Raw genomic sequence first — 26389 nt, forward strand, 5'->3', positions numbered from 1 at the left:
AAAACAAGTAACAGCATTTTCCAAAATATATTCCCTTTAAACGTGGAACATTTACAGAACCATTATTGGTCGGGCACCAGCTTATTTGCAAAATATGCTACAATGTCACTCTGCCAATATCAAATTAGATCACCTAACTGCATCTAATTCCAAATATTCCCCAAACAATCTGTCTCTGGCTGCTCTGCCTTTAAATTTACACCACTAATGATGGAATGAGCAGCAAAAAAACATTGAAAATTGGCATTTGCATATCAACATTAGCTTTTACTAACACCTGCAAATTCCTAGGTCGCTGTACAGTGTTATAGAAATAAAATATTATAAGCCGTTTTTTATTTGATATTAATTAATCAGCACATCATGTACTAAATTCAATTAAAAAGTTTCACAGTCCTAATTTCTATAGACCATATATAGAGTGAGATGAATGTGAACATGATCTCTATTACTGCTGGCCCTCTATCATGAACCACAGGCACAAGGAGAGTGTTAATTTATTCTTGACATTCAGGGACTGGAGGGGTTTGACTCACAGCCATTTTAATTTAGGTATTGGGGGGGGTTGCGTGGGATGGTGCTGATTGATTAACCACTTACACAGAAATGACTCATCGTAAACACATCATGGGGCAAAAATGCATCCATCACAGCTCGGCGCATCTCATTATACCCCTCCCCTATCCACCTGCTGGGACGGCTGACATATACGAGGGGTCAACTGTGATTTCAAACGCAGAGTGTGTTGCTGACTGACATTCTGTGTAATCCCATGACAATAGATGAGGATGAAACGAAATATAATTTCTGAGTGCCGTATTATTTTCCCTAGTAGTGCTCATACTGTAAATACAAATGGGGTTTCATGCTATGTTACATAACCTAACAAAGCAATTAAATGATGTACACTAGGCAAAATCAATATCACGAGCATGGAAACCAACACAAACAAACAGGTTTCCATAAATAACACATTTGATAACATATAGCTACCATTCAGTGGTGAAAGAGCTTCATGTGGCATGCAAAAAAAAATTTATTTGCACCACAGTGACACAAAACGGAAGTAGGGATGCGCCAAAACTGATATACCAATGATGTTGTGATTGTGGTTCAATTATATTTTGTCTGAATAAATTAAAAATAACACACTACACTAATAAATAAAAACATGTTTAACATTCTTTTAAATGCTACATGCGAACTTAGGCATAACAATATTATAATGCACACTATGAAAAGTGGATATTCATTTTGAAATGGCTAAATATTACATTTAATAGTGGTATTAAATACATTTTTAGTGTAATTTTATGTTAACTTTGAGTGTTAGATGACAGCAAAATGAATCTTTATGTGAGAACGGTAAATGAGCATGAACAATAAAATATAATTTCAATACAATAAGAAATATCTCTAACATCAGCCAATATTCAATACGGAACCGATTGTGCCTAAATGTAAATATTACAATATATGCTAATGTTTATTTCCCCCCCAAAAAGCAGAGGGAACAAACTTACAAATGTCTAAAGGAAAATAATTGTTGTAAAAAAAAATGTTAGAATGGAGAAAAAAAAATCTTTAAAAAAAGGTTTCATTTCATTATATATATATGTGGCCGAATAAAGTATTTGGCTTCAGGCACATCCCTATAAATGATTATAATGTTTGCCAAAAGGAAAAAACAACAAGAAAAAACAGAAAAAAGAGACTAATTGACATAAAAATAATGTCATAATGGAAATCCAAAAACTTTTTTTTTTTTAAATAGGCTTCATATAAAAAATTTAAAAATTAAAAAAACATGCTGCAGTAAACGAACCAAAAAATTCTCTTTAAATTGTGTTTTTCCACCATTCCGACTAGCTACTCCACATTCAGACCTGCTGCTCGATACTGCGGGCCACAGATGACAAAGCTCAGCAGGGCTGGCTAACCGCCAACATCAGACTGGCAGCACATTACGTCACACGTGCCCCTGGGAGACGGCTGATTGGCTCCAAAGAGCCAAGACAAATTAGGCAGCTGTGCGAGAGAGCAGGGAGAGGGCCCTTTGTTGGACTGAGCGCATGCTGGGGCCGGCGTCTCACATCTCGCTCTGTGACTCCCAATAGCTGCAGGGTAATGATCAGCTAGGGGAGAACGCTCGCAGAGAGCCACATATGAAAAGCAAATAGCCAACAGCCATGTGCGTGTTTATACCTTTCTGAATGAACCACAGGATGCAGGATTTAGATCTATCCGGCTAATGCCATACTATTGGGGTTGTATAGCACTATGACATTAAATGTAACTCAAGCATGACAGGCGTTTGCTTACATACATGCAAAATACAGGCTCGATTATGTGCACAATGTGGAGGACGACATAAATGGTCATTTATGCCAATAATCTTTTATATTCCTTTTACGTACACCTACAGTGACCCTAAAGACTGTAGTAATTGCTGATGAAAATTCAGCTTTGCCATCACAAGAATAAATAAACGGATTTATTTATTCTTATTCTTATTTATTATTTATTTATGCCCGAGCACCTCACACCATCGGTGCTCGGGCCCTAATTACATTTTAAAATATATTAAAATAGAAAACAGTTATTTTAATATTTCAGAATATTACTGGTTTAACTGTATTTATCCATTAAATATGCAATTGATAACATACATAGTTGGTCAATATCACAAAATAAATAAATGGGCAAGCTCCAATTTCTAATTGACTAGTTGCACATTTATGATATTAATTTAATTACTCGCATATATACTGGGTGCATATATATATCAGTATATATGTACTGATTCGGAACATGGTTTGAGTTTCAGGGCTGAGAAAAATATTATTTAATACAAAAAATATTATGTGTAACATTGCTAGCACTGTTCTATGTTACAGAGAAATACTAAACCATAGAATCAAGCCTTTAAAATATAAATTAAGTGCTGTCGAGAAAAAAAGAAAGAAAGGAGACAACCTGAACATTTTAATATCTTATTAATAAACTAGTGTTTCGGCTGCAAAGATGAATTTGATGACGCTGACTTGCCATCTTCCGCAGTTTAGTGCATGTGCCTATAGAGAGAAATGCACGTTAAGTTAAATGTTTTGCAGTAAGTGCCGTACTAATTTAGGTTTATTTAGGTTAATGTTTCAAAAGATAAGCCATTTTTTAGGTTGATGAATAACAGGCGAACGTTTGGATTTCCTGCCCGACATAATTACCACATGGACCAGCCCATGTTAATGATCTGTTCGTCACGGACTGCGTGACTTTGACACTTCCTGTGGAGTTTTTTTTCCTACCGACTAATTAAAATTTGTCCGACTCGGCCTCTTCTCGTCGATTAACGTTTAGTCGACTATTAGGGGGCAGCCTTAATTTCTAAAGGATCAAGTGACACTGAAGACTGGAGTAATGGCTGCTAAAAATCACAGGAATAAATTACATTTTAAAATGTATTAAAATAGAAAACAATGGTTACATTTTTAAATTGTAATAATATTTCACGATATTATTGTTTTTACTGTATTTTTGATCAAATAAATGCAGCTTTGCATAAGAGACTTCTTTAAAAACATTAAACTTATAACCTGAAAGCTAGTATACACTACTACTACTACTACTACTACTACTCAATGAACAGCTACAATGTGCTTTAAATCAAAGTATGTGGGATAAATAAGCATTGCCATTTGCTAAGACGACACAAAGGGTCACTTTAGGACGAATACTGTTTGCTTCACATGAGTCTGTCTCTAGGATATTAAGCAAGAACACACACATACTAGAGCAATGAGTGCAAATTTTCAACTGGAATGATCCGTATTCAGTCTCTGCCTGAAATTTCATCCAGATGAGGGTGATTCAACCAGTGACGTCAGGTATCAGCGCCCTGCTGCCTGTAACAGACCTATCGTTCAGAACAGCCCTTACATACACCGTCACAGAGAGTGCAAACACACACACGCACATCCTTTGGCTCGTGTAACACTTTCCTCTCTCTGACAACGGCCAATACCATCTGATCTACTTCACAGGGGCCGACCAAGAAGAAGAAACGTGAGAGTTGTGTTGTCGTGAGAGAAGCCCGATTTAGCTGAGCTCATTTAAACATTACACTACACATCACAGCTGATATCATACAACAGCCCCACTTGCCCCAGCCAATCAGCTTACCTCTCTGGGCCCCTGTGTCTCCCTGATTGGCTGGCAGCCCCACTCTTGTCGTCATGGTCATGGCCCTCTTCTGTCGAGGATTGTCGGAGTGGAGGGTCGTATCCGGGCGTGACCCTGAATGGCTTCAGATCCCCCTGGCCCAACAGGCTTCGACCACCACAGTAACAGAAGGCACAGAGCTGTTCGCTGTGAGGAGATGAGAGGAATGTGGTTAGCGGATGAAACGAGATGGCACATGTTGTAGTTCTGAACATGTGCAACATAATGGGTTTAATGGAATGTTTCGGTTAAACGCAGAACGTTCCTTTAACACTCAGGGACCCACTATCGCAAAATTGCTACATTTAGTTTAAAACAACAAAATATTCACTCAATGTTTAACATACAGACTATATATAACAGCAGCTCACACTTCAGCAGGAAAATAATTACAATTGACCCTTCGCTGAACTCCAACCCCCTCGGTCAGTGTTAATTCAGACTAGCTTTACAGAACATAGGAGTGAACAGGAGATTTTTGAGCGATTTTCAGTAAAATGTGCTCATAAACTTGTGAAATTGATTGGATATTATTTTTAGTTGGCATTGTGTGTGACATTGCAAACCATTCTATCTGCCATTCCTATTTAAAGAAACTATTAAACTTCACAATAACATAATTAAAAACTCATTATCAAGAATCAAGTCAAATGCGTCTCACTGTCAACTGAAACTTGGAGTAAATGTATCTTTGGAATGAGGATTGATACATTGCTTAATCACACTATGCACTTCTCAGGATTTATTTAAAGATAAAAAAATAAAATAAAAAAAACAGTTATATCCTTTCCGGGTATCTTGTACCACTGTTATGAGCGTCAACAACAGCTTATTATATTTTAGCTGATTTTCATAAAATTGCTATTAAAAATACCCAAACACAAAGACGTACCATAGACTTGCATTAGAAAAGAACACAAGCTCGTCCAAGAAAATGTCAGTCAAGAACAGTTGCTGAGGTAGGATTGGCCAGAAATGTTTTTAGAGTGGGGCTTATTGAAAGGACAGTTTGGATCTCCCAGCATGCCAAATTCACGCTTAATTGTTATAGATCAAATTAGAAAATCGTTCCCAATATTTAATAAAGCAAAAAGTGCCGTGAAACCATGGTTTACAGTAACAGCAGAAGGCCATTGTCAGGCTTCAATGTGTTTGAAGATGAACGTAATGGCCTGTTCATAACTACAACGATAACTATATTTCTGTCATTCAACTCTTGGGAGATTAGTATGGTAATAGAGATTGGCATGGTAATGTATATGGCAATGTTAATGTATTTGGTCTTGGCGGAATAGATCTGCTACACTGCTACTGCTACAGAGCAATAAACTAAATTGTTACTGCCAATACATTCACAGACATTGCTGTGAGCAAGTAAGACATGCTGCGGCTGCTGTACATATAACATGCATGAAATAACCCTCTGTAGCAGATCTATACAGGTGGAGCTGGGGAAGAGGGAGGGTTTCTGAAAGCGCACTGCAGACTGCTACAGAAAACATGACCAGTATTTGAATGTTGAGCTGCAACTCATTGGCTGTTGATGCAACAGCAACCAATTCGCTACGCTATGTAGATAATGATGTGATCGCTACCAAATGAGTTAAGGACCTATCAGTCTACCCCACCTAGAGTTTCATGACAGAACTATAGGTATTAGCATCCACACCAACGCACGATAACATCAGAGCCCGTCTACGGAGAGCCTTGGCACTTCCTATTAGCCCCATTGTATCGATCTTGGTTGCAGTTCCATTAGAATTCCACTGGAGGTGATCGCGGGCGAGTGCAGACTGAATGGGAGTCTATGGGGCTAGACGGCTAAATGTGTCTCTTTCACCCGATTGCCGTTGAGAAATCTCACATTTTATTGTAGGCTTTGCCAGTTCAACATGGGTTATAGGTCGAAAATTGAATGAACGAGTACTTATGTCCTTTCGATTTCTTACAGGTTGAGTTGTTGTTGCCCATAACACGCTAGCATTCTGCTAATGAACGCTGATTGGTCAGTGAAGGACTGATTACGACCAGAGATACCGCTTGATGGCATCGTGGCATCCGAAGCAGGACCAGAAACAAACAAAACAAAAACTCTTCTAGCACGTGTGTTTACCTGTGTCAGCTGTGTTGTCGATGCCTCGAGAGAAAAGAAAGTGCAGAGCACGAAAGCACCAACGCGACTGAAGGATTGCCGTGAAGCAGTATCTCTGGTCGTACGATGTGTATGACGTCATTGACATTTTAAAAGACTTTTTAAAGCAAATAAGTGACTCTAAAAAATCTAATACCCAGCAATGTGTAATTTCTTTGCATCTCCTTTCGAATACAACATTCAAATTACTAGACAAAAAATTATATCCTGAGAAAAGTGGATTTTGAGGGGTATAGCGCCATAGACCTCCATTCATTCTGCACTCGACTGCGAGCGCCCCCGCATGGACAGAGACGTGTTACTGCAGCCAGTCCAGAAACCGGAAGTAAGCAGAGAGTGCCAATTCTCTTCCTATTAGACATTCTCTGATAACATTATGTTTGCTTTAAATGCTCAAGCTCTTAATACACTTTTGGATTCTGATTGGCTGTCAATGTTTTTATCATTTAACTGGGGAAAAAAATTCTGTGAAAGTGATTCCGACGATATCGTTTATATCTGTCATTCTTTTACATTTATAACGATTTTTAAAATGATATAGTCTTATGTGTTTGGATTCGGAACAACATGAGGGTGAGTAAATTATGACAATTTTCGTTTTTGGATGAACTATCACAACAGTAGTGAAATTGTGCAACCTAGGATGCTCAGTTTTTGTTTTTGTTTAAAAAAAAAACAAAAAACATTTAAGGAATAATATCAACAATAACAATACAATATTTTATATATTTAAATTTGTACCATACATTTTAAATGAATGAAATACACTGCAATAGATTCATATCTACCTGAGAGTCTCTGACTGTTACACTCAAAGGAGAAAAAAGCAAGTTGCAAAATCAAAGTTTCTAATACTAAGAAGTATGTGGGAGTGTTAGAATTCACACATGCTGTGTCTTTTGTCTGTGAAAATTTTTCAACAATTAAACCAGAACTCCACTATATCCTCACTGGAATAAAAGTGAGGAGACAGCTTCGCAAAATATAGCTACATAACAGATTCAACAGTGAAATCACGGCCAGCAATATGAGTAATTCCTATTTTACAACTTTCAAATGAAAATGATCACATCATCATGACATTAAAAAACTGCCACAATTTGCTACAGACTGATGGACAAAACATAATTTTTTGTGTTTTAATGTCGCTACATCAAATTTCTTTTGATGATGAGTGCGTGATTTCTGTGTAAAAAGTGTCACTGCAATAATCCTCAAAATTCTGTAGTTTTGTAAGTGAGGCTTGTTGTATTGACATCACAGCTTATGGAGGAAAATGGTAAATATTGAGCAGCCCTCAGATATAAAATTGGTCCCCACATCATTGGCCCTCATGGGCAGTGGAGTCCACCCTAAAAAGCCATCTTTCAGTCTGTTAGCAACCCTTGATGGAGTGAAGCCTGGCAGACCTGCGGCCGTGGTGAGTTCACTGTTTGGACAGGGATTTGTGTGTTTATGTATGTTTGTGCATGTGTGGCAGGGGAACCTTAAATTTGTAGTGTAACATCAACATTGAGGCATATTCAGCTGAGAGCATAAACAAACAGACAAGGCGCATACATACCAACAAACCCAGAGACGGGACTCCAAGAAAAAGATGTGTCCAGAATTAAATATGTTTAAAATAGCATACTAACATATTACACTTGCCAAAATGTGGAATATGCAACAGCGCATATGGTATCCCATAATGCAATGCTCTTGACTTGACCATTGATTTCCATTGTAATTTTTTTTAAATATATATATATATTTTTTAGCTCTCTGTCTCTTTTTTTCTCATGATTTGACAATGTAGCACGGTGTTTCTCAGCTTTCAACAGCTCACAAGACCGTTTTCAGTGGGTCCAGAGTGTGCAGTCAAAGAAATAACAAGAAACGTAATTCTATGTTTTTCTGATGCAAGACCTTTATTTTGAAAGACGTGTGAGAAAGCTGTTGACTCTTCTGTCAGACAGTTTAAATAAAGAGTGCCTGAGAAAAACACGGTTGTCCTGATTCAGAATCTGTGGTCAGATAAGATGTTGTCAGGATGTGTAAAGGCCAATTTATACTTCTGCGTCGAGTGTACGTCGTAGGCTACGCACGTAGGCGACGCCGTCGTGAGCATTTATACTTCTGCGAATGTCTGTGTTGCTCTGCAGTTACACCGCCGAAACGCTAGTTGGCGTGGGTGGGTTTTAATATTCCACTGTGTTTACATTCCTCGCGGCTGTTTTGAGTTTAGGTTTCTACGAGCAATGGCGACTGAAGGAGTCATACAGATGGCTGTATTTCCGCACTTCTTCAAGCAATCTCTCGGTCACTTGGTCTATTTCCATGGCTCTTCACTGATCTTCGGAATTTAAAAATGGCGGGCGGGCGGTGCATAGTGCAGAAGATCATTCCGGAAATGCATAGGAGGAAACGCGATGCTATCCAGCCGACCAATCACAGATCTTGCGGTCCGCGTCGCCGCAACGCGTAGTTACATTTTTGAGGAGGTGCGCGTCAGGGTACGGCGAAGGGTACGACGTATGGTACACGTCAATGCGTATGCTACGCCGTACCTTCTACGCGCACCCGACGCAGAAGTATAAATTGGCCTTTAGTGTCACTATTCTAATGCTATTTTCATAACTTTCCTGTCCTGTCGGATGTTATTTTGTGTTTGTAGCACGCACTCTTTAATTGCACGCGCAAATGCGGCGGCGCGTGCTGTATATCACTTCATCATAAATAAAGCGCAAAAGAAATTACGAGCATGTAATGAAATTATTATGTTGTCAATTAGCAAGTCATGAAATTACCAAAAATATACGTAATATATTACATAACCGGCATGTTGTGTGATTAACGATCAAACCAGAACCACTGATGTAGCATACTTCTGTTTGAAATATTTATTGTACACAATGCCTATGGTTTCTATGCAAAAAATAATAGTCAACATACAGTATAAGTAGTACGCAACTATTCTGTTCTGAACAATGAATGACTGAAGTATTCCACTTATAGCCAGTAATTCTAAAAATCGTCAATATTACTTCTCTGTAATGTCACACTAGAAATTAGAGGTCAAATTGAGTAAATCAAAGTCCCCCCTGCATTGTGGGATACAGTACTTGACAGCATATTACACATTTTGGGAATGTAAACAGAAAATTTGCATGAATGCTGCAGTTGGCCTAATGTAGCACCTATCTGATCTTTGTGCTCCTAGATACACAGTGAACTCTGAGCTGGAGGGCTGTGCCAAGGCAGCACTTACTCCAGGCTTCCTGCACTGCAGTCTTCTTTACCCAGAATGCTCTTTTATTAAGCTGATCATGTGCCCATCCCCCATGTAAAGACAGAACGGTAGCCAACAGCAACACATACTTCAGCACACGTGTGCTATCGTTTGACCTTCCATTTTGAGATCTTGGTGGAAAGGCGCAAGAGTCAAAAAGGCTTAAAACACGAAGCCATTCACAAACATTCACACACGTCCACAAGCGCACGCTTCCCACGCCCGGCGGTGACTCAGCCTGGCGAGAGGATGCTGCTCTGACCTGCTTTTAGCTTCTCCAGAGGCTGATGATGTTTGTGCCGCCCCCGTCTCAGAGCTCGGAGGAAGAGGGGATGACGGCTGCTCCTCTTCCTCCCCCTCTGCTGAAACTGCCACGGCAGAGGCGTCCTCCGTCTCCTCCTGCTGCCCTTTAGTGACTAACAAGAGACACAGAAAGAGAGATGCATCCATGTTAATTAAAGCTGCACCAATACCGACATTTTGGCTAAAACTGATCATTAACCCTTAAATGCATGATCGTTTCGCCAACTGAATTCATTTATCTAATAAAAATGGAAGTACACACTACAGGTGATAGTGTAACTGTCAAAGTATAAATAAAGTATTTACAAATATTTTATATATTTTACATGTCATTTATAATAGAATGTGGTTCACTATATCTACATTGGGGAAAATAACGAAATCCTGTTAAAAACAAACTTCACATCATTTATTTATGTTGCCAATCACGATTTCACTTGCACTTCGGTAAGTTCTCAAACACAAACAGCATCAAAGAACATGGATCGCTAATTGCGGTCTGATACTCGGTTGGATGGAAGAGATGGAGCAAGTTCAAAGTCCTTTTAGGCAAGTTAGTTCATTCAGAAGCCATCTTGTTGATGCTCTCAGGCAGATAATCACTTCAGAATAAAAATAAATGATCGTTTTATTAAAAAAATACTGATATGAAAGACGCAGTTATGGTCTTTTATGGTCACTTTCGCTTCTATCACGGTGGAATACAGGTAAGGTTAGGACAGGTTTTGTAATAGGGTTAAATTTAATGTTGTGTTTATGGGTAGAGTCAACAATGTAATTATAGGTGTAACTACAGAAATTAATCACCAATGTAAAAACATGCATGTACACAATAAGTGCATTAGATCAAATTATTCATTTAAATGTTAGTTCAGTTATATACACTTAATATAAGGTGGGATTCTGTTTGTTTATTTAAATGTAACAAATAATAAACTGATTAATCATTATTGAAATTGCATGACAATTGCATAAATATAGATTAATGTAGTATTTTGAGACATTTAACTAACATTTTAAACATTAATCAGTTTTAAATATGTCTATTTATGTCTAAAGTCATATATTAATGTATTATTTTATTGTCTATATAACCTATTTGACAATTTGAAAAGTTATTAACTTGTATATTATTTAACTTTTTTAATTAATAGATGTATTTACTTTTATTAAGTTGTCCCCTGGGAAAGACAGATATCTTCTTTACCTCAAATGAAACCAAAGCACTGTCTGTTTTAGGTTGGTCAAGCTAATGCGTTTTGGAGTAAACAAACAGACAATGCATCTATCAAAAAAGACAACTGGTTTTTTAAATGAGCGGGGAGATTTACAAGTCAATCTAAGTGCTGCATTGCTCACAAGGAATGTCACAGAGACTGACACAGTGACAAGCCAGAATGACCTCTGACTGTGTACCTTTGCCTCAAATTAATTTTCATCCATGAAATGTTTATTTATCATGAACCATGCTAATTGTTTCCAGTAAACCAGCCTTTCAGATCCAGGCCAATATCCTTCATTTTTAAAGATCCCGAATGACTGGTGAACAATGACTGAATTTGTATAATGTCAACAGCAGCCTGCTAAGCAAAAGTGTAGAAAGACCCAGGATCTTTGGTTTCCCTGTTCGAAAAACAAACACGTACCCCTATCCATTTTGATTAATGGGGAAATATGCAGAGCACATGTGCCATGTGTTAATAAAAGAGAAAACTGTTGTCTCAGAACGTACACAATGTGAACAATTAGAGGTGTGAGTCACCTGTGACTAAGAGCGCCTAGTGAGCCGAGATCTAGTTGTGGTCTAAAATAGACCGCATTCAACCACAGCTGCAGTCAACCACCTCCTGTAGGCTACTCACTTCATCCAGTGCAGTCTAATCTTACAGAGCTTCAGTGGAACTACAACAGACACCACAAATTAGGGTCAATTTGGAAAGAAAACTAGGGTACTGGTGCTTCTTAAGGCAACATTAGCATTGATATAGCTCATATTTACTGTTAGGGATATTTATGTTTAAGTCCAAACTCTTTGTATAAAACTTGCAGCAGCTCATTCCATAATGTTTGTACCTAAGAAGACATGAATTGATTTCTCAAATGGTGCGGGTTGTTGTGGAGAGGTGTGCTATTACTTTTCTAATCAATCAATCTCCATGTGGCAGATGATAAAATGGGTGAACAATCTCCAAAGACTGAATAGCAACATGCTAAAACACTCAGAACACCATAGCAGCTAAACTGCAACATGCTAAAATAAAAAAAATAAAAAAACACTGAATTAAAATATGCTTCATACACTCAGAACATCCTAGACACTTCATACACCTCAACGTGCTAAAACACACCATACAAACGGAATAGCAACATGCCAAAACACTCAGAACACCTCAGCAACTAAATAGCAAACTGCTAAAAAACACTAAGAATACCATAGCATCTTAACAGTGATATGCTACAAATCCTCAGAACACTCTATAAACACTCTATAGGCAGGTACTCTGTTGAAGTTTAAAACTATTGGATCTGCAATAACCAGTCGCTAACGTTTGGTCGTGACGTAACCCTACAACTCAAACTAGCGCACAACATCAACGTCATCGTTCTCAGCCACTCCCTCTGTTCGCTGATTGGACCGCCAAAAAATTGGTCGGAGAAACCCAAGATTATACCGCAAACCGTGACGGAGTACTGAAGGAAAATTAAAATTGAGCGGAAGTACGTAGGAGGGCAGAGCCAGGCTAGTCCTGTTTAGTTGTTGCATGAGGTCTTGAAGCCACGCCCCTCTTCTAGAAAGGGGGCCGGGAGCAGCAGCTCATTTGCATTTAAAGGGACACACACAAAAACGGCACATTTCTGCTCACCAGAGCCATAGAGAGAGAGAGTTGCGACACTCTTTGATGTCGCCGCTATGGCTGTCACGTGGTTCATGTAAGCCCCAATAGTTCCAAAACGTACGCTGGCTGTCATGTTCTTCTATGGGACAGACAGCAGCGATTGCATTATTGAACGGTAAATATAAAATAAAACACACACCCAAGTACTTTTTCAGCTGTTATTGCATTTTGTTAATGTCAGTTTTGCTTTTGGAGATAAGTTTTAAGCTATATTTTTGGAGGGAAAAGCTTAGTGTTCATGTTCGCATGGGTAGTAGCACTGGCTTTAGCGGCTCTAACTTAACTTTTCCATATCATTCATCTGATGATGGACGTCTCATGATATTGATTTTAGCACAACTGGGCTGTATTAGGCTATTGATTCCCGTGATTTTGCTTATACATTTTGATTCAGCCATTAGCCTACCTTCGTGATCACGCAAAGAGGTCTGCCGTGGCGGTCCGTTCAGAATTCGCTTAGAAGCTAGCTCACTTCTTCTGATGAAAGTGGCCACCCCCAGGACCACAACGTGAAACATGATCATGTTAAGACTAAGAATATTATTTTAAGATTAAGGCCATACACATTATCAAAACTATAACAGATTAAAAACGAATTTAAGCATGGCTGATACAAATGAAGGTTTTCAAATAAAATATTTTTTATTAAACAATGACAGACAACAAAAATGTGTGCTTGTGTGTGTGAACAAGAAAAACAAAAACCAGGGGCAGGTGATCCATGAAACAGACAGGACTGGTGATGGCCATAACAATCCTAAAGGTCCAGCATTGTTCTCACAAGCCGCTTCACTCAAGACAATAATAACATAATGAAAAGTTAGTATATCCCAAAAAATTAAATTAAATAAAAGTTGCTATAAAGGTGGTAGCGACTCATTACCGAACTCTTAGCTGACGAAGTCGCGCTAGCAGGCAGTGCTTGAAAATTGGTTGAAACAACCAACATAAAATATAAATAATTACGCTGTGCATGTACAAATGAAGACCAGTATAAGCATCGCAAAGGGCCTCTGATACAATATAGACAGTTGACAATTCAAAAGAGGTCGATATTTCGGCAACTTAACTCTGGAACAACTCGACGCGCAGCAATGTAAGTGAATGGTGTCCAACGCCCAAATGACAGTGTTTGGAACTATTCCGATCTTCATATCCCGGAAGTAGGCGGTTAAAAGCGCCGCCATTATTTACAACGGAGGTCTATGGGAGTGTCGCAACTCTCTCTCTCTATGGCTCTGCTGCTCACCCCCCAAAAGTGGCAATTTTAACATTAAAAAAATTATCTGTGGGATATTTTGAGCTAAAACTTCACATACGCACTCTGGGGACATCAGAGACTTATTTTACATCTTGTAAAAAGGGGCATAATAAGTCCCCTTTAATTTCACCAACAAATCCCGTCTTGAAGTATGGCCAAGCATCAAGTCAAGCTTATTTGTACAGTCTAGCGCTTCACAATACACATAATTTCCACACTATACAGAAAGTCATAATATTATATATATAATGCCTTAGTTCTCAAGTTTTAGGGCTGGACAATATATCAATATATAACAATGATGTAAGTAATCATGCAGACTTAGATCTACCTATATCATATTTACAGTGTTGTCTAGCAGATCATCTGTTCACTGGCTTTCCTTTATTTCCCCGATGTTAAAATCAGGTCAGAAACCTGATTCTTCAGTAAGTTGTGAGGAACACTGTCGAGTTTATGTTTAAGTTTAAGAAGATGTTAAGAAGATGCGGCGGAAAGATGCGAAAAAAAAAAAGATTTAGTTTAAGAAGGTGATTGTTTGTTTTACTCCAGTTTTCGCAGTTTCCCCTATTAAAGCCAGTCATGCTGCAGGATGTTTTTCCACTCAGTCCAGTTGAGGGGTGTGTTTCGGCGGGAAAGTGATGTCAATGCATACCCTCTATAGCAACATGCTAATAAATTCTACCTTAGCATCTGAACTGTAATATGCTACACATACTCAGAACACCCTAGTACGTGCTAAAACACCCTATAAACTGAATAGCAACATGCTAAAACACTCAGAACACCTTATCAACAAAACAGCAATGCCCTGGCAACCGTCTGCAACATTCTAGCATTGAGTCAGTGAATTTTGCACAGGAAAACATCACTAAAATTTTCTTTAGAAAATGTACAAATGTAGTGGACTTAAGAAAAGGATAAAAAGGACTGACAGACAGCTTCCTCCAAGAAGCAGCACTTTAGTAGTGTAGTAGTTCTGTGTACTTGAAGGGTCTTTCATAATTATGGTGCCATTTACTTCAGTGGTGACCTTGACACAAAGGTTATTTCTTAGGTTCAGGAGGCTAATCAGTTACTGACAGCACCTTTAATGATGCTAGCTCATATTATTGACTGTGAGGGAGTGTTCCAACCTCCAAGGTGAAAGTGACTTGACATTCAAAGGCAGCGTACGTTCTCCTGCAGTGTCAAGACAATTTAGCTGGTTATTACTGCTCCATGTTGGCTTCACAGAACGAATGAAGAAACTACTATGACAGTTTCAACTAATTCAACAGTGAATAATGGCCTATTTAGCAATATTACTGTTTTTGTTTTTAACAAATGCAGCATGGTGAGCATAAGAGACTTCTTTCAAACACTATCCCAAACTTTTTAACAGTGATATAAATTTGGTAATATGTAAATGAATGATAAGTTATATAAATTATTCAGTTTGTTGCAGTTAATAATTACAGTATAATTTTAATGCTGTCAAAAGCCCTGTTCGGATGGTAATTGTTTCTCATGTGGAGGTCTGTAAAAAAAAATTGCATCCTACATGGAAAATACCACTAATTTAAAAATGACTCTAAAGTTAAATGGTACAATCACACAACCAAAACAAGTCTTTAAGCTGCTTGTGAACCTGAATGCACATCATACCTTCAACAGAAGGCCGCCAGCCACAAGCAGGAAAAAGGGCCGAGAAAATGAGGGCAAAATGCACAAGACGAGATTTTAAAAGGCTTTCAGTGGGCATTAGCTTCCACTGGCTGCTGCGAACCTCAATCACATGCTTTGAAAGGTGGTGGGGAGACTCCAGAGCAGAAAGGCTGTGGCTAGAGTCAAATCCTTTCAATTAGAGCTAGAGAGCGGAGCCATGTGGAGACGGGCGAAAATCTCATCAATCCTGCTCAAGGAGTGTGGACGGCCGAGCCTCTTGAAAGCTCCTCCTCGGCCGGCCAAGGTTTGAGTTAGATTGACTGCACAGCTGGGAAAGAAAATCAATTCAGGGCTCCACATTGTGATTTTGTTTATCATTGGAACTGCCTCAGAGGAGAAGTAGCCTCGCTCTCTGACTCTTGAGGAAGGGGGATGTGACGGCTGAAAAGAAAAGACTGACACAGGAAACCCAGAGCGGTGGGAAAAGAAGTTTAAAGAGGGTATATGTGGGGGAGGAGAGAAGAAAAGAGAGGAAAGAGTGGGAGAGGAAACCAGAAGAAAAGGGTGAAAGTAAGAAGAGGAAAAGAGGGCTGCAGTTACCTGTCTCCTGTGTGCTTCCTGTTTCTGCTGTCTCCATTCCATCTGTGCTGTCTTCATCCTCCACCAGAGCTTTTCCTCGCCCCCGATTCCTGAGAAAGAGACGTTTATTATTGCCACGCTAGATTCAGGGAAGACTGGTTGATCATGAAGAGGGTGCAACGTTCGTCCCGGAAGTAAAAACTCATCAATTTTCTCCATAGGGATATTGATTTTTTAACTATATTACACATCTCAAAGGCAGACCATCTGTGAGTTTCGAGGTTATAAATTGATTGTTTATAGGACATACTGTATAAGAGAAGGTATATAAGACATCTGTTCGTATTATTTCAAATTATATTTTTTTCAATAAAATAATCACATTTAAACTACATTAAATTAATCTGCATTACTTTAAATTAAAGAGTTGCTTTACCGCTGGCAAAATGGGCTTTCAACAATACTTGACTGCCTATACAGTAGAAAGGCGATATGTTTCTTTTTTTTTTATTGGTGATACCTGACTAGAACAAACTGAGAATAAAGGCTGTTGTCTTCCCTTTTGTCTGACCAAATACAATGTTGATTTTTTTGTTCAGTGTGGTTCGCTTTCACACTGCCCTTTTTGCAAGTGAACCAAAATTTGTAAACAAAACCACACGTGTGCTAAGGTCATCCATTCATTGGACAGAAATTCGAACCGTACCAGAGATTGACCGTTTGAACCAAAAGATCCGCATCAAGGGGGGAAACGAACTTGAGTTCAATTCAATCGAACCAAACAAGACAGGTTTGAATACACCCTAAGATAATAATGGTGTTGACGGGTGCAAGAATTCAAAGAGTGTAGGAACCAGCGCATTGTAGGCAGTGGCTAAAGGCTATGAAAGAATCATAAACATGGAGAGAACGCCACAACAGAAAATCTGAAAAACCTCTGTGTTTGTAGTCAACATTTCAAACTGACCACAAACCACAAGCAGTAAACATGTTCATTCACATATACTACAGACATTGTAATAATACAAAACGGGTTGAAATTGAGCGAAGTTACACTGTAATAGATTTACGTTTCACCATCGTTTTTAATTTGAATATGTCATTCGCAATGCTTCATGGGATTGTAATTTGTTCCCTTTGTCTTTTTGTCCACCTTTCAAATACTTTTTTGCTTTCAATAAAAATTTGTAATGTTGTAATTCACCTTGTAACTTACTGGCTTGGTTCAATGCTTTAAATAAATGTTTTAAATCCATATGGGAAAAAAGAATGGAAAAAATACCAATGCAGCTGAAAAAGTGGATTGACACAAATGCATTATATTTTTTAAATACAGTACCAGTTGTCTCTGGTTCCCAACTGAGTGTCCGTGGCCCTGAGCAAGGGTGGGACGGCCATGTGAAAACGGTGTGTTTGTGTTCAGGCACATTTGCTTACATGCACTGAGGGGGAAGTAACGGGTGCGAGAGTCCTCTCATTAAAGCTGCCGCTCAATATAGGAGCATCATGAAGATGACATTTCCTCATTTCCTCAGAAGCCCTGAGGGCGGACACACAATCCTGCTCTGGTGTCGCCACTCAAACCTAGATTACACACTGAAAAGGGTTTCATCTTCTTGGTGACTCATTTGCACGAGCAGTGTCCAGTCAGATCAGGTTTTGATCACTGCATTTCATCCAATTTGTGCAAATGTGGTCTGTGTGATCTGTAATTTGACATTAATTAGCCTTTTTATTTAAAGATATTTTTTCATTTAGCCTAGATATTTAAAGCTTTGCCAGTTACATGTGTCTCGAAAGGAAAATAGCCATCCAACCAGAAAAGTGAAAAGTGGTCTCTATATGACAGGTGATTGGAGGGGAGGGGATGAAAAATAAGAGGGATTGGAGACTTTGGGTGAAAAGGAAATTCATTTTAGAGGCAGAGTAAGACTTATTCTGAAGAATGTAGCAACTGTGAAAAATATAGTCACTTCGCGAGATACAAAATCCCCTTATATATTTGCAATTACAATACCTTTAATTATTTATTTATTTATTTAATATGCTGATTTGGTGCTCAGTAAACATCTATTATTACTATTCTACTATGATAAACTATGAAGTTTAAGACTACTGCTTAATATTTTCGTGATCATGTTTTTCCCCCAGGATTCTTTGATGGACAGAAAGTTAAAAAGAGCACCATTTATTTATTTACACTCACCTAAAGGATTATTAGGAACACCATACTAATACTGTGTTTGACCCCCTTTCGCCTTCAGAACTGCCTTAATTCTACGTGGCATTGATTCAACAAGGTTCTGAAAGCATTCTTTAGAAATGTTGGCCCATATTGATAGGATAGCATCTTGCAGTTGATGGAGATTTGTGGGATGCACATCCAGGGCACGAAGCTCCCGTTCCACCACATCCCAAAGATGCTCTATTGGGTTGAGATCTGGTGACTGTGGGGGCCATTTTAGTACAGTGAACACATTGTCATGTTCAAGAAACCAATTTGAAATGATTCGAGCTTTGTGACATGGTGCATTATCCTGCTGGAAGTAGCCATCAGAGGATGGGTACATGGTGGTCATAAAGGGATGGACATGGTCAGAATGAAACAATGCTCAGGTAGGCCGTGGCATTTAAACAATGCCCAATTGGCACTAAGGGGCCTAAAGTGTGCCAAGAAAACATCCCCCACACCATTACACCAACACCACCACCACCAGCCTGCACAGTGGTAACAAGGCATGATGGATCCATGTTCTCATTCTGTTTACGCCAAATTCTGACTCTACCATCTGAATGTCTCAACAGAAATCGAGACTCATCAGACCAGGCAACATTTTTCCAGTCTTCAACTGTCCAATTTTGGTGAGCTCGTGCAAATTGTAGCCTCTTTTTCCTATTTGTAGTGGAGATGAGTGGTACCCGGTGGGGTCTTCTGCTGTTGTAGCCCATCCACCTCAAGGTTGTGCGTGTTGTGGCTTCACAAATGCTTTGCTGCATACCTCGGTTGTAACGAGTGGTTATTTCAGTCAAAGTTGCTCTTCTATCAGCTTGAATCAGTCGGCCCATTCTCCTCTGACCTCTAGCATCAACAAGGCATTTTCGCCCACAGGACTGCCGCATACTGGATGTTTTTCTCTTTTCACACCATTCTTTGTAAACCCTAGAAAAGGTTGTGCGTGAAAATCCCAGTAACTGAGCAGATTGTGAAACACTCAGACCGGCCCGTCTGGCACCAACAACCATGCCACGCTCAAAATTGCTTAAATCACCTTTCTTTCCCATTCTGACATTCAGTTTGGAGTTCAGGAGATTGTCTTGACCAGGACCACACCCATAAATGCATTGAAGCAACTGCCATGTGATTGGTTGATTAGATAATTGCATTAATGAGAAATTGAACAGGTGTTCCTAATAATCCTTTAGGTGAGTGTATGTATATATATATATATACAGTATATTAACAATATAAAATACTTTACTGTCACTTTTTATCAATTTAATGCATCCTAGTCGACTAAATGTATTCAAAAAAATCGTACTGACCCAAAACTGTACCTTTTATTTATTATTATCATTACTTTAATTAATCTGGAGGCAAAAACAGACTTTCATAGAACTGTGCACAATAAGACCAAGAAATTTGATTTTAATCGACTTTAACCAGCAAGACTTCCTTTGAGGCCATTCAGACAGAACACGTTTTTGCAGTTAAAAATACTAGATGGAGGTGGAACAAAAAAAACCTGCAAGGTCTAGAAACTTAAAGGTATAGTTCACCCAAAAATGAAAATTCTGTCATCATTTAACCATCAAGAACCAATGAGATTCATTCTCATGTGTTACGCAGCATTTTTGAGAATCAGCAAGAACCAATGAGGTTAATTTTTTGCGTTTGAGGTCCTGGAAAAGGTTTGTTCTTGCGGGTCTGGCTGGTCCATTGAGCTTCTGTTTATTCCCGGTGATCAATGTTTAATGTTGAATAAATGTGAAAAACTAAACCGCTCAATTCATATGGATTAGTTTTACGATCCCTTCATGAACTTTTTGAAGCGTCAACGTTGTAGTTGCGTAGCTGTCAATGGAGGGACTGAAAGCTATCAGATTTAATCAAAAAGATCTTAATTTGTGTTCAGAAGATGAATAAAAGTCTTACGGGTTTGGAACGACATGAGGGTGAGTAATTAATGACAGAAATGACAGTGAACTTTCCCTTCAACTTGAGAGCTGCTTTTTAGAATTTTTAGAAAGACACTGCAAAATCAGCGTTCAAATGCATCCATCTAGAGTGTTTTTCATAGGAATAATTATTGAAAAGTAGCGGAGTAGCACAGTGGAATGGAAAAACTAATTCTGTGTGTACGTCCCCCTTAGTCAACCTACTTCACCAGCTGCATTTTGCTGATAAACTGCATAGGTCCACGAGTTAAAAAAAATATTATAATTTTTTTCAAGGTTTAATCGACCAAGGATCTGTCTGGAACTGGGGATATTAGGAGAACTTAATCACAATTAATACTGGCACTTTTTTTACTGTCTTCTATGTTGTGTCTTTTAAAAACGCTCATTGTTCTCTATTGTATGATGTTATTGACTCATGTTTGTTTTCAGAAAGAAAAGATAGAAATGCAACTCTCATTACCTTTATTGAAGCCAATAAAGTATTCTCTTTTTTCCTTACCCTTTCAATGGATTCGGTGTCAAAGAAGTGCATGACAGGCTGCCAGTCACATGAGTTTGGCCTCAGAGAGAGCCCAGCCTAAAGCTGTTGCTATGGTGCTACTGTACGTGACGCTCTAGTCTTTCAGAACACGCAGTACTCAGAGGACAGTATCTGATGTACAGTATGAACTCCTGGGCAAAGAAAATGGGCCAAGCCCAAAATGGCTAAATACTAAGCTTATAACTGTCTTAACCAAAAATTATTGGTCAGGAAATTAGCAAAATGTAAGCAAACGCACTACTTAAAAAGCCACTGCTGTCTCAGAAAAACATCAAAGACTGAATTAAGTTTTTGTCAGAATATGGGATATATAATTGTGTGTGGAGTGATGAATCACAATGATACACGAGTTGCATGGTGATGCTCCAGAGCGGTGTCTTGGAAAATCTGCTGAGAAATATAATAATAAATGCATCTCTACCACAGTGAAGCATGGAGAAAGAGACTGTGTCATTGTGTGAGGAGCTGCTTCACTGTAAAAAGGCATTTAATGCTTTGGAGTACAGGAGAATATTGCAGAATGGCTTGCTTCCCACAATTGAAAAGATGCTATCTAAAGAGGAATGATCAGATGTTATTTCTCAACAAGACAATGCTTCTTCCCAAATTGCAAAGACAACCAAGAAGTGGCTTGAGCAAAAGTCCATCAAGCTCATGTTTTGGCCAGGTCAGAGTCCAGATTTAAACCCTACAGTGAATATTTGGTCTGACATTAAACTTCAACAAACTGGGAGACATTTTTCAACTACTCATGAACAGTTTGAACAGCATTATCATTGAGTGGAACAACTTCTTCCTGTAAAAAGCCGTCTGCAAGTTTGGGAAGGCTATTCCGTGCTAAGTTACTTTATCTACAGTATTTGTGCAATGCTTGCAAATTTCCTGACCAGTGATTTGGGATTAAAATGGTTAAGACAAGTAAAAGCAACTAAATATTTTGCTATTTTTGGCCACGTTTATGTTTAGGGGTGGACTTGCATCCTTAATTTTCTCTAAAAAAATCATACATTTCCATTCAAATCACATTGTAGGAATTCATATGAAATCGGCACCTCATGAAATGGTTACATTTTCTCATGAGATCAGGTTGGGTGGTCCAATGCCTCACAGAAAGCTACAATAGAACAATGGTTACGTGTCTATATGCAGCTTCCCTATAACATTTAGAAACCGTTAGCATATACATTCAGTTAATTCCTCTTTGTGTTTCCAGTACTATTAAAGCTTCCCTGTGAGACGTCAAAATCCTTCAACAAGAAGACAGTTCATTCGGCAGCCATCTTGGTTACAACCCCGGGCAGCTGTTTCCAGCCATGCAAGTACAGCTACTATTTATTTGAATGAAAAGACTGAAATCTCAAGGTATATTTTAACAGGGCCATCACTGAGGGGGTTAAAGGTAGTGACAATTCTAGGGGCCCCCAGCTTTAGGGGTCCCCCAGTGATTTTACAAAGGATGATATGCATAATCTACAGCATGTTTGCAACAATGATGGTGTAATGCTGTGTGTGTGTGTGTGTGTGTGTGTGTGTGTGTGTGTGTGTGTGTGTGTGTGTGTAGATAGTATTATTTTACTCAAAATTTGGCATAAAATTACTGCATTACAGTTTTGAGAATCAAACAAAATCATCATTGACAATTATGGGAATCACAAAAAACCCTCAAAAGTAAAATACTGTCTCTAAATCTATTATTTATTCATTTATTTATGGAATATTAGCTAGACATGTTTACACAAGGTTTCTCTAAATATATATAAAATCAGCAAATAAATAAGGTACATACAATTTAAACAACCATTAGGATGAATGTTGTCAAGTGTTTCAAATGTACACTTTCAGATACTTATATTAGACAATGTTAAGTATGAAAAACAGCGTCACAAAATTTACTGTGGACTAATAGGGAGGAAAAAACAAACAGGTATTTAATCCATAAACTAGTTATTTAAATAAGTTACGTTAATCATTTAAACCCCATGATGGTGATATTTGTTTAGCTCATTAAAACACATATGTAATGTGTGCAAAACAACATGACAGCTACATGAACAACAACAAAATGTACAATAACAAAAAGCTCTAAAAGGAATGCCATTTCTAACACTATTGCTATAGGAGTAATTTGTGATAAATGGTTAGATGGTTAATTTAGTTGAAGATATGCCATTCCAGCATTTAGGGTTCACCAGACTGCCACAAACAAGGTGTAACTGTGAACAGTTATTGCCTTTATTGCATTTTCCTCCCCTCAAAAAGAGAACCCTCTAGTTCAAACTCAAGTGTGTGAAATTAGTTTGACACTTCCTTTTGGCCATGTTGCTCAATTTTTTGCGTTCGAGAACTTGTAGAGCCTTTGTGTTTATTCTGTATTTATTTTTTATTCTTATTTTGTATGATGCTGTTATCCAACTGCAGAATACGAATAGTTTCCTATAGCCCCATTAATAAATGTTTATTTTTATGGATGTCAAATTTTATTCTTATGGAAATTTTTCTTAACCAAATGACACGAGACTGTAAATCGTGGTTTCTAAAAGCCTGTTCACACCAACACGAATGCTCTTGGCATGTGACCAAAAGCACACATCCTACTGGTTGGGCAGTTTTCTTCGCAATGTGATGGAAAAGGAAATTAGGTCTGACGTCATGCAAGTGTTTATGTCGGTCTGAACAGATGCATTCATTCCGATTAAAATCCTTATCACACCAAATTTTTGTCTTTGTCAAATTTCATCTTTGTGTGAACAGGTCATAACTGTGTCAATGGCTAATAGTTTCTGTTTGTAAGTCATTCCTAATTTCCAAGAAATTCAATATCTTATTCTCAATTCACACCCATTCCAATCTTATAACATACATATGGTGTAGCATAATCATTTCCCCCTATTGTCAGCGAACCTAACAAAACAGACCTGCGACCCATTCTGGATCACGGTCCACCAGTTGAGAACCAACCAACAAGCACGCATCCATCTACAGCCAAACATCCATTCGCGTTTCTACACATCCGCCCCACAAATGCGCAGTGAAGATCCGTGGCTGTCAGATTCCCATGGGGGCTCTTCTTGTCTGATCTATGTATCACTTCATTGGGGTGATAATTGTTAGGCATTCAAATTAAAGTCACACAGTTTGAAGACGGAGGAGGTACAGCAAGCAGAGTTGAAAGGGAAGCCAGCCCCTCTCTAGGGCTGCCGTAAGGAGGGAGTGTGTGAGGGACGGATGGGTAATTACCAGTGCCACTGGAGAGAGAAATCGCAGTCTGTCCCATGCCAAAAATGACTCCTCCCTGCAAATGACTTCCTATACCAGACAGTTAACAAGGCTGAATGCTGACAAATGGGAGAGTTTTCACCCCAGAGGTTATAGAGACACATGCAGCAAAACCTTCAGAACCATAGACCACATGTCTGGGTTTAAGAAGCAAGTTGAAACTATCAGCTGAAATTAGTTGTCCAATATGATATATAAAAAAATATATAAATATATATTCAATGATGATGATATCTAGACACATATAAGATACATATATAAAGATTTTATCATCAATAATTTTATTTAATAACTGTAATAAATTGTTGATTTGGAATATGTATATATACACTCACCTAAAGGATTATTAGGAACACCTGTTCAATTTCTCATTAATGCAATTATCTAATCAACCAATCACATGGCAGTTGCTTCAATGCATTTAGGGGTGTGGTCCTGGTCAAGACAATCTCCTGAACTCCAAACTGAATGTCAGAATGGGAAAGAAAGGTGATTTAAGCAATTTTGAGCGTGGCATGGTTGTTGGTGCCAGACGGGCCGGTCTGAGTATTTCACAATCTGCTCAGTAACTGGGATTTTCACGCACAACCATTTCTAGGGTTTACAAAGAATAGTGTAAAAAGGGAAAAACATCCAGTATGCGGCAGTCCTGTGGGCGAAAATGCCTTGTTGATGCTAGAGGTCAGAGGAGAAAGGGCCGTCTGATTCAAGCTGATAGAAGAGCAACTTTGACTGAAATAACCACTCGTTACAACCGAGGAATGCAGCAAAGCATTTGTGAAGCCACAACACGCACAACCTTGAGGCGGATGGGCTACAACAGCAGAAGACCCCACCGGATACCACTCATCTCCACTACAAATAGGAAAAAGAGGCTACAATTTGCACAAGCTCACCAAAATTGGACAGTTGAAGACTGGAAAAATGTTGCCTGGTCTGATGAGTCTCGATTTCTGTTGAGACATTCAGATGGTAGAGTCAGAATTTGGCGTAAACAGAATGAGAACATGGATCCATCATGCCTTGTTACCACTGTGCAGGCTGGTGGTGGTGGTGTAATGGTGTGGGGGATGTTTTCTTGGCACACTTCAGGCCCCTTAGTGCCAATTGGGCATCGTTTAAATGCCACGGCCTACCTGAGCATTGTTTCATTCTGACCATGTCCATCCCTTTATGACCACCATGTACCCATCCTCTGATGGCTACTTCCAGCAGGATAATGCACCATGTCACAAAGCTTGAATCATTTCAAATTGGTTTCTTGAACATGACAATGAGTTCACTGTACTAAAATTGCCCCCACAGTCACCAGAGCTCAACCCAATAGAGCATCTTTGGGATGTGGTGGAACGGGAGCTTTGTGCCCTGGATGTGCATCCCACAAATATCAATCAACTGCAAGATGCTATCCTATCAATATGGGCCAACATTTCTAAAGAATGCTTTCAGCACCTTGTTGAATCAATGCCACGTAGAATTATGGCAGTTCTGAAGGCGAAAGGGGGTCAAACACAGTATTAGTATGGTGTTCCTAATAATCCTTTAGGTGAGTGTATATATACTCAACAAAATTATAAACGCAACACTTGTTTTTGCCATTTTTCGTGAGCTGAACTCAAAGATTTATATATACATATGTATATATATATATATATATATATTATATACATATATATATATATATATATTAGGGGTGGCACGGTACATGAAAAAACATCCGAACCGTTCGGTTCGCTTGTCTCGGTTCGGTGCGTGTGTGCGTCGCGCGGTTCGCACGGTTCGACGCATGCGCAATGTAGCCTTGTGCCCGTGCTACTGCTAATACAATGCTAAATCATAAATCAGACAAATGTAGAATAACATTACAATGTCCAGCAATCGATTTAAATAGTACACTGGGTTTACTTAGACATTTAATGAGATCAACTCCACTAGGCTATATGTTGTTTTTTTCACGTGAATAAATAGGCTACATAGATCGACTGTTCCACGTACCGGTATGTACTTTAATGGTCCAGTGGCAGAACTTGCCAAGCGTGTCAAAGGTTCTGAGTTCTAATCTGCA

The 26389-nt window shown here is 38.7% G+C and overlaps 1 protein-coding gene across 7 annotated transcripts in view; it reads right to left on the reverse strand.

Annotated features, from left to right (window-relative positions):
* Positions 1 to 26389, reverse strand: part of kmt2cb (lysine (K)-specific methyltransferase 2Cb) — a 104839-nt gene that overhangs the window by 68690 nt on the left and 9760 nt on the right. For all 7 annotated transcript variants that reach the window (XM_082171935.1, XM_082171936.1, XM_082171937.1 and 4 more), the window contains 3 exons: positions 16350 to 16438; positions 9904 to 10057; positions 4180 to 4365 (listed from right to left, as the gene is read on the reverse strand). In XM_082171935.1, the coding sequence (XP_082028061.1) occupies positions 4180 to 4365; positions 9904 to 10057; positions 16350 to 16438 (429 nt within the window). The remainder of the gene's footprint in view (positions 1 to 4179; positions 4366 to 9903; positions 10058 to 16349; positions 16439 to 26389) is intronic.

Source organism: Leuciscus leuciscus, assembly GCF_965113295.1.
Source record: "Leuciscus leuciscus genome assembly, chromosome: 6".
In the NCBI taxonomy this organism is placed as follows: Eukaryota; Metazoa; Chordata; class Actinopteri; order Cypriniformes; family Leuciscidae; genus Leuciscus; species Leuciscus leuciscus.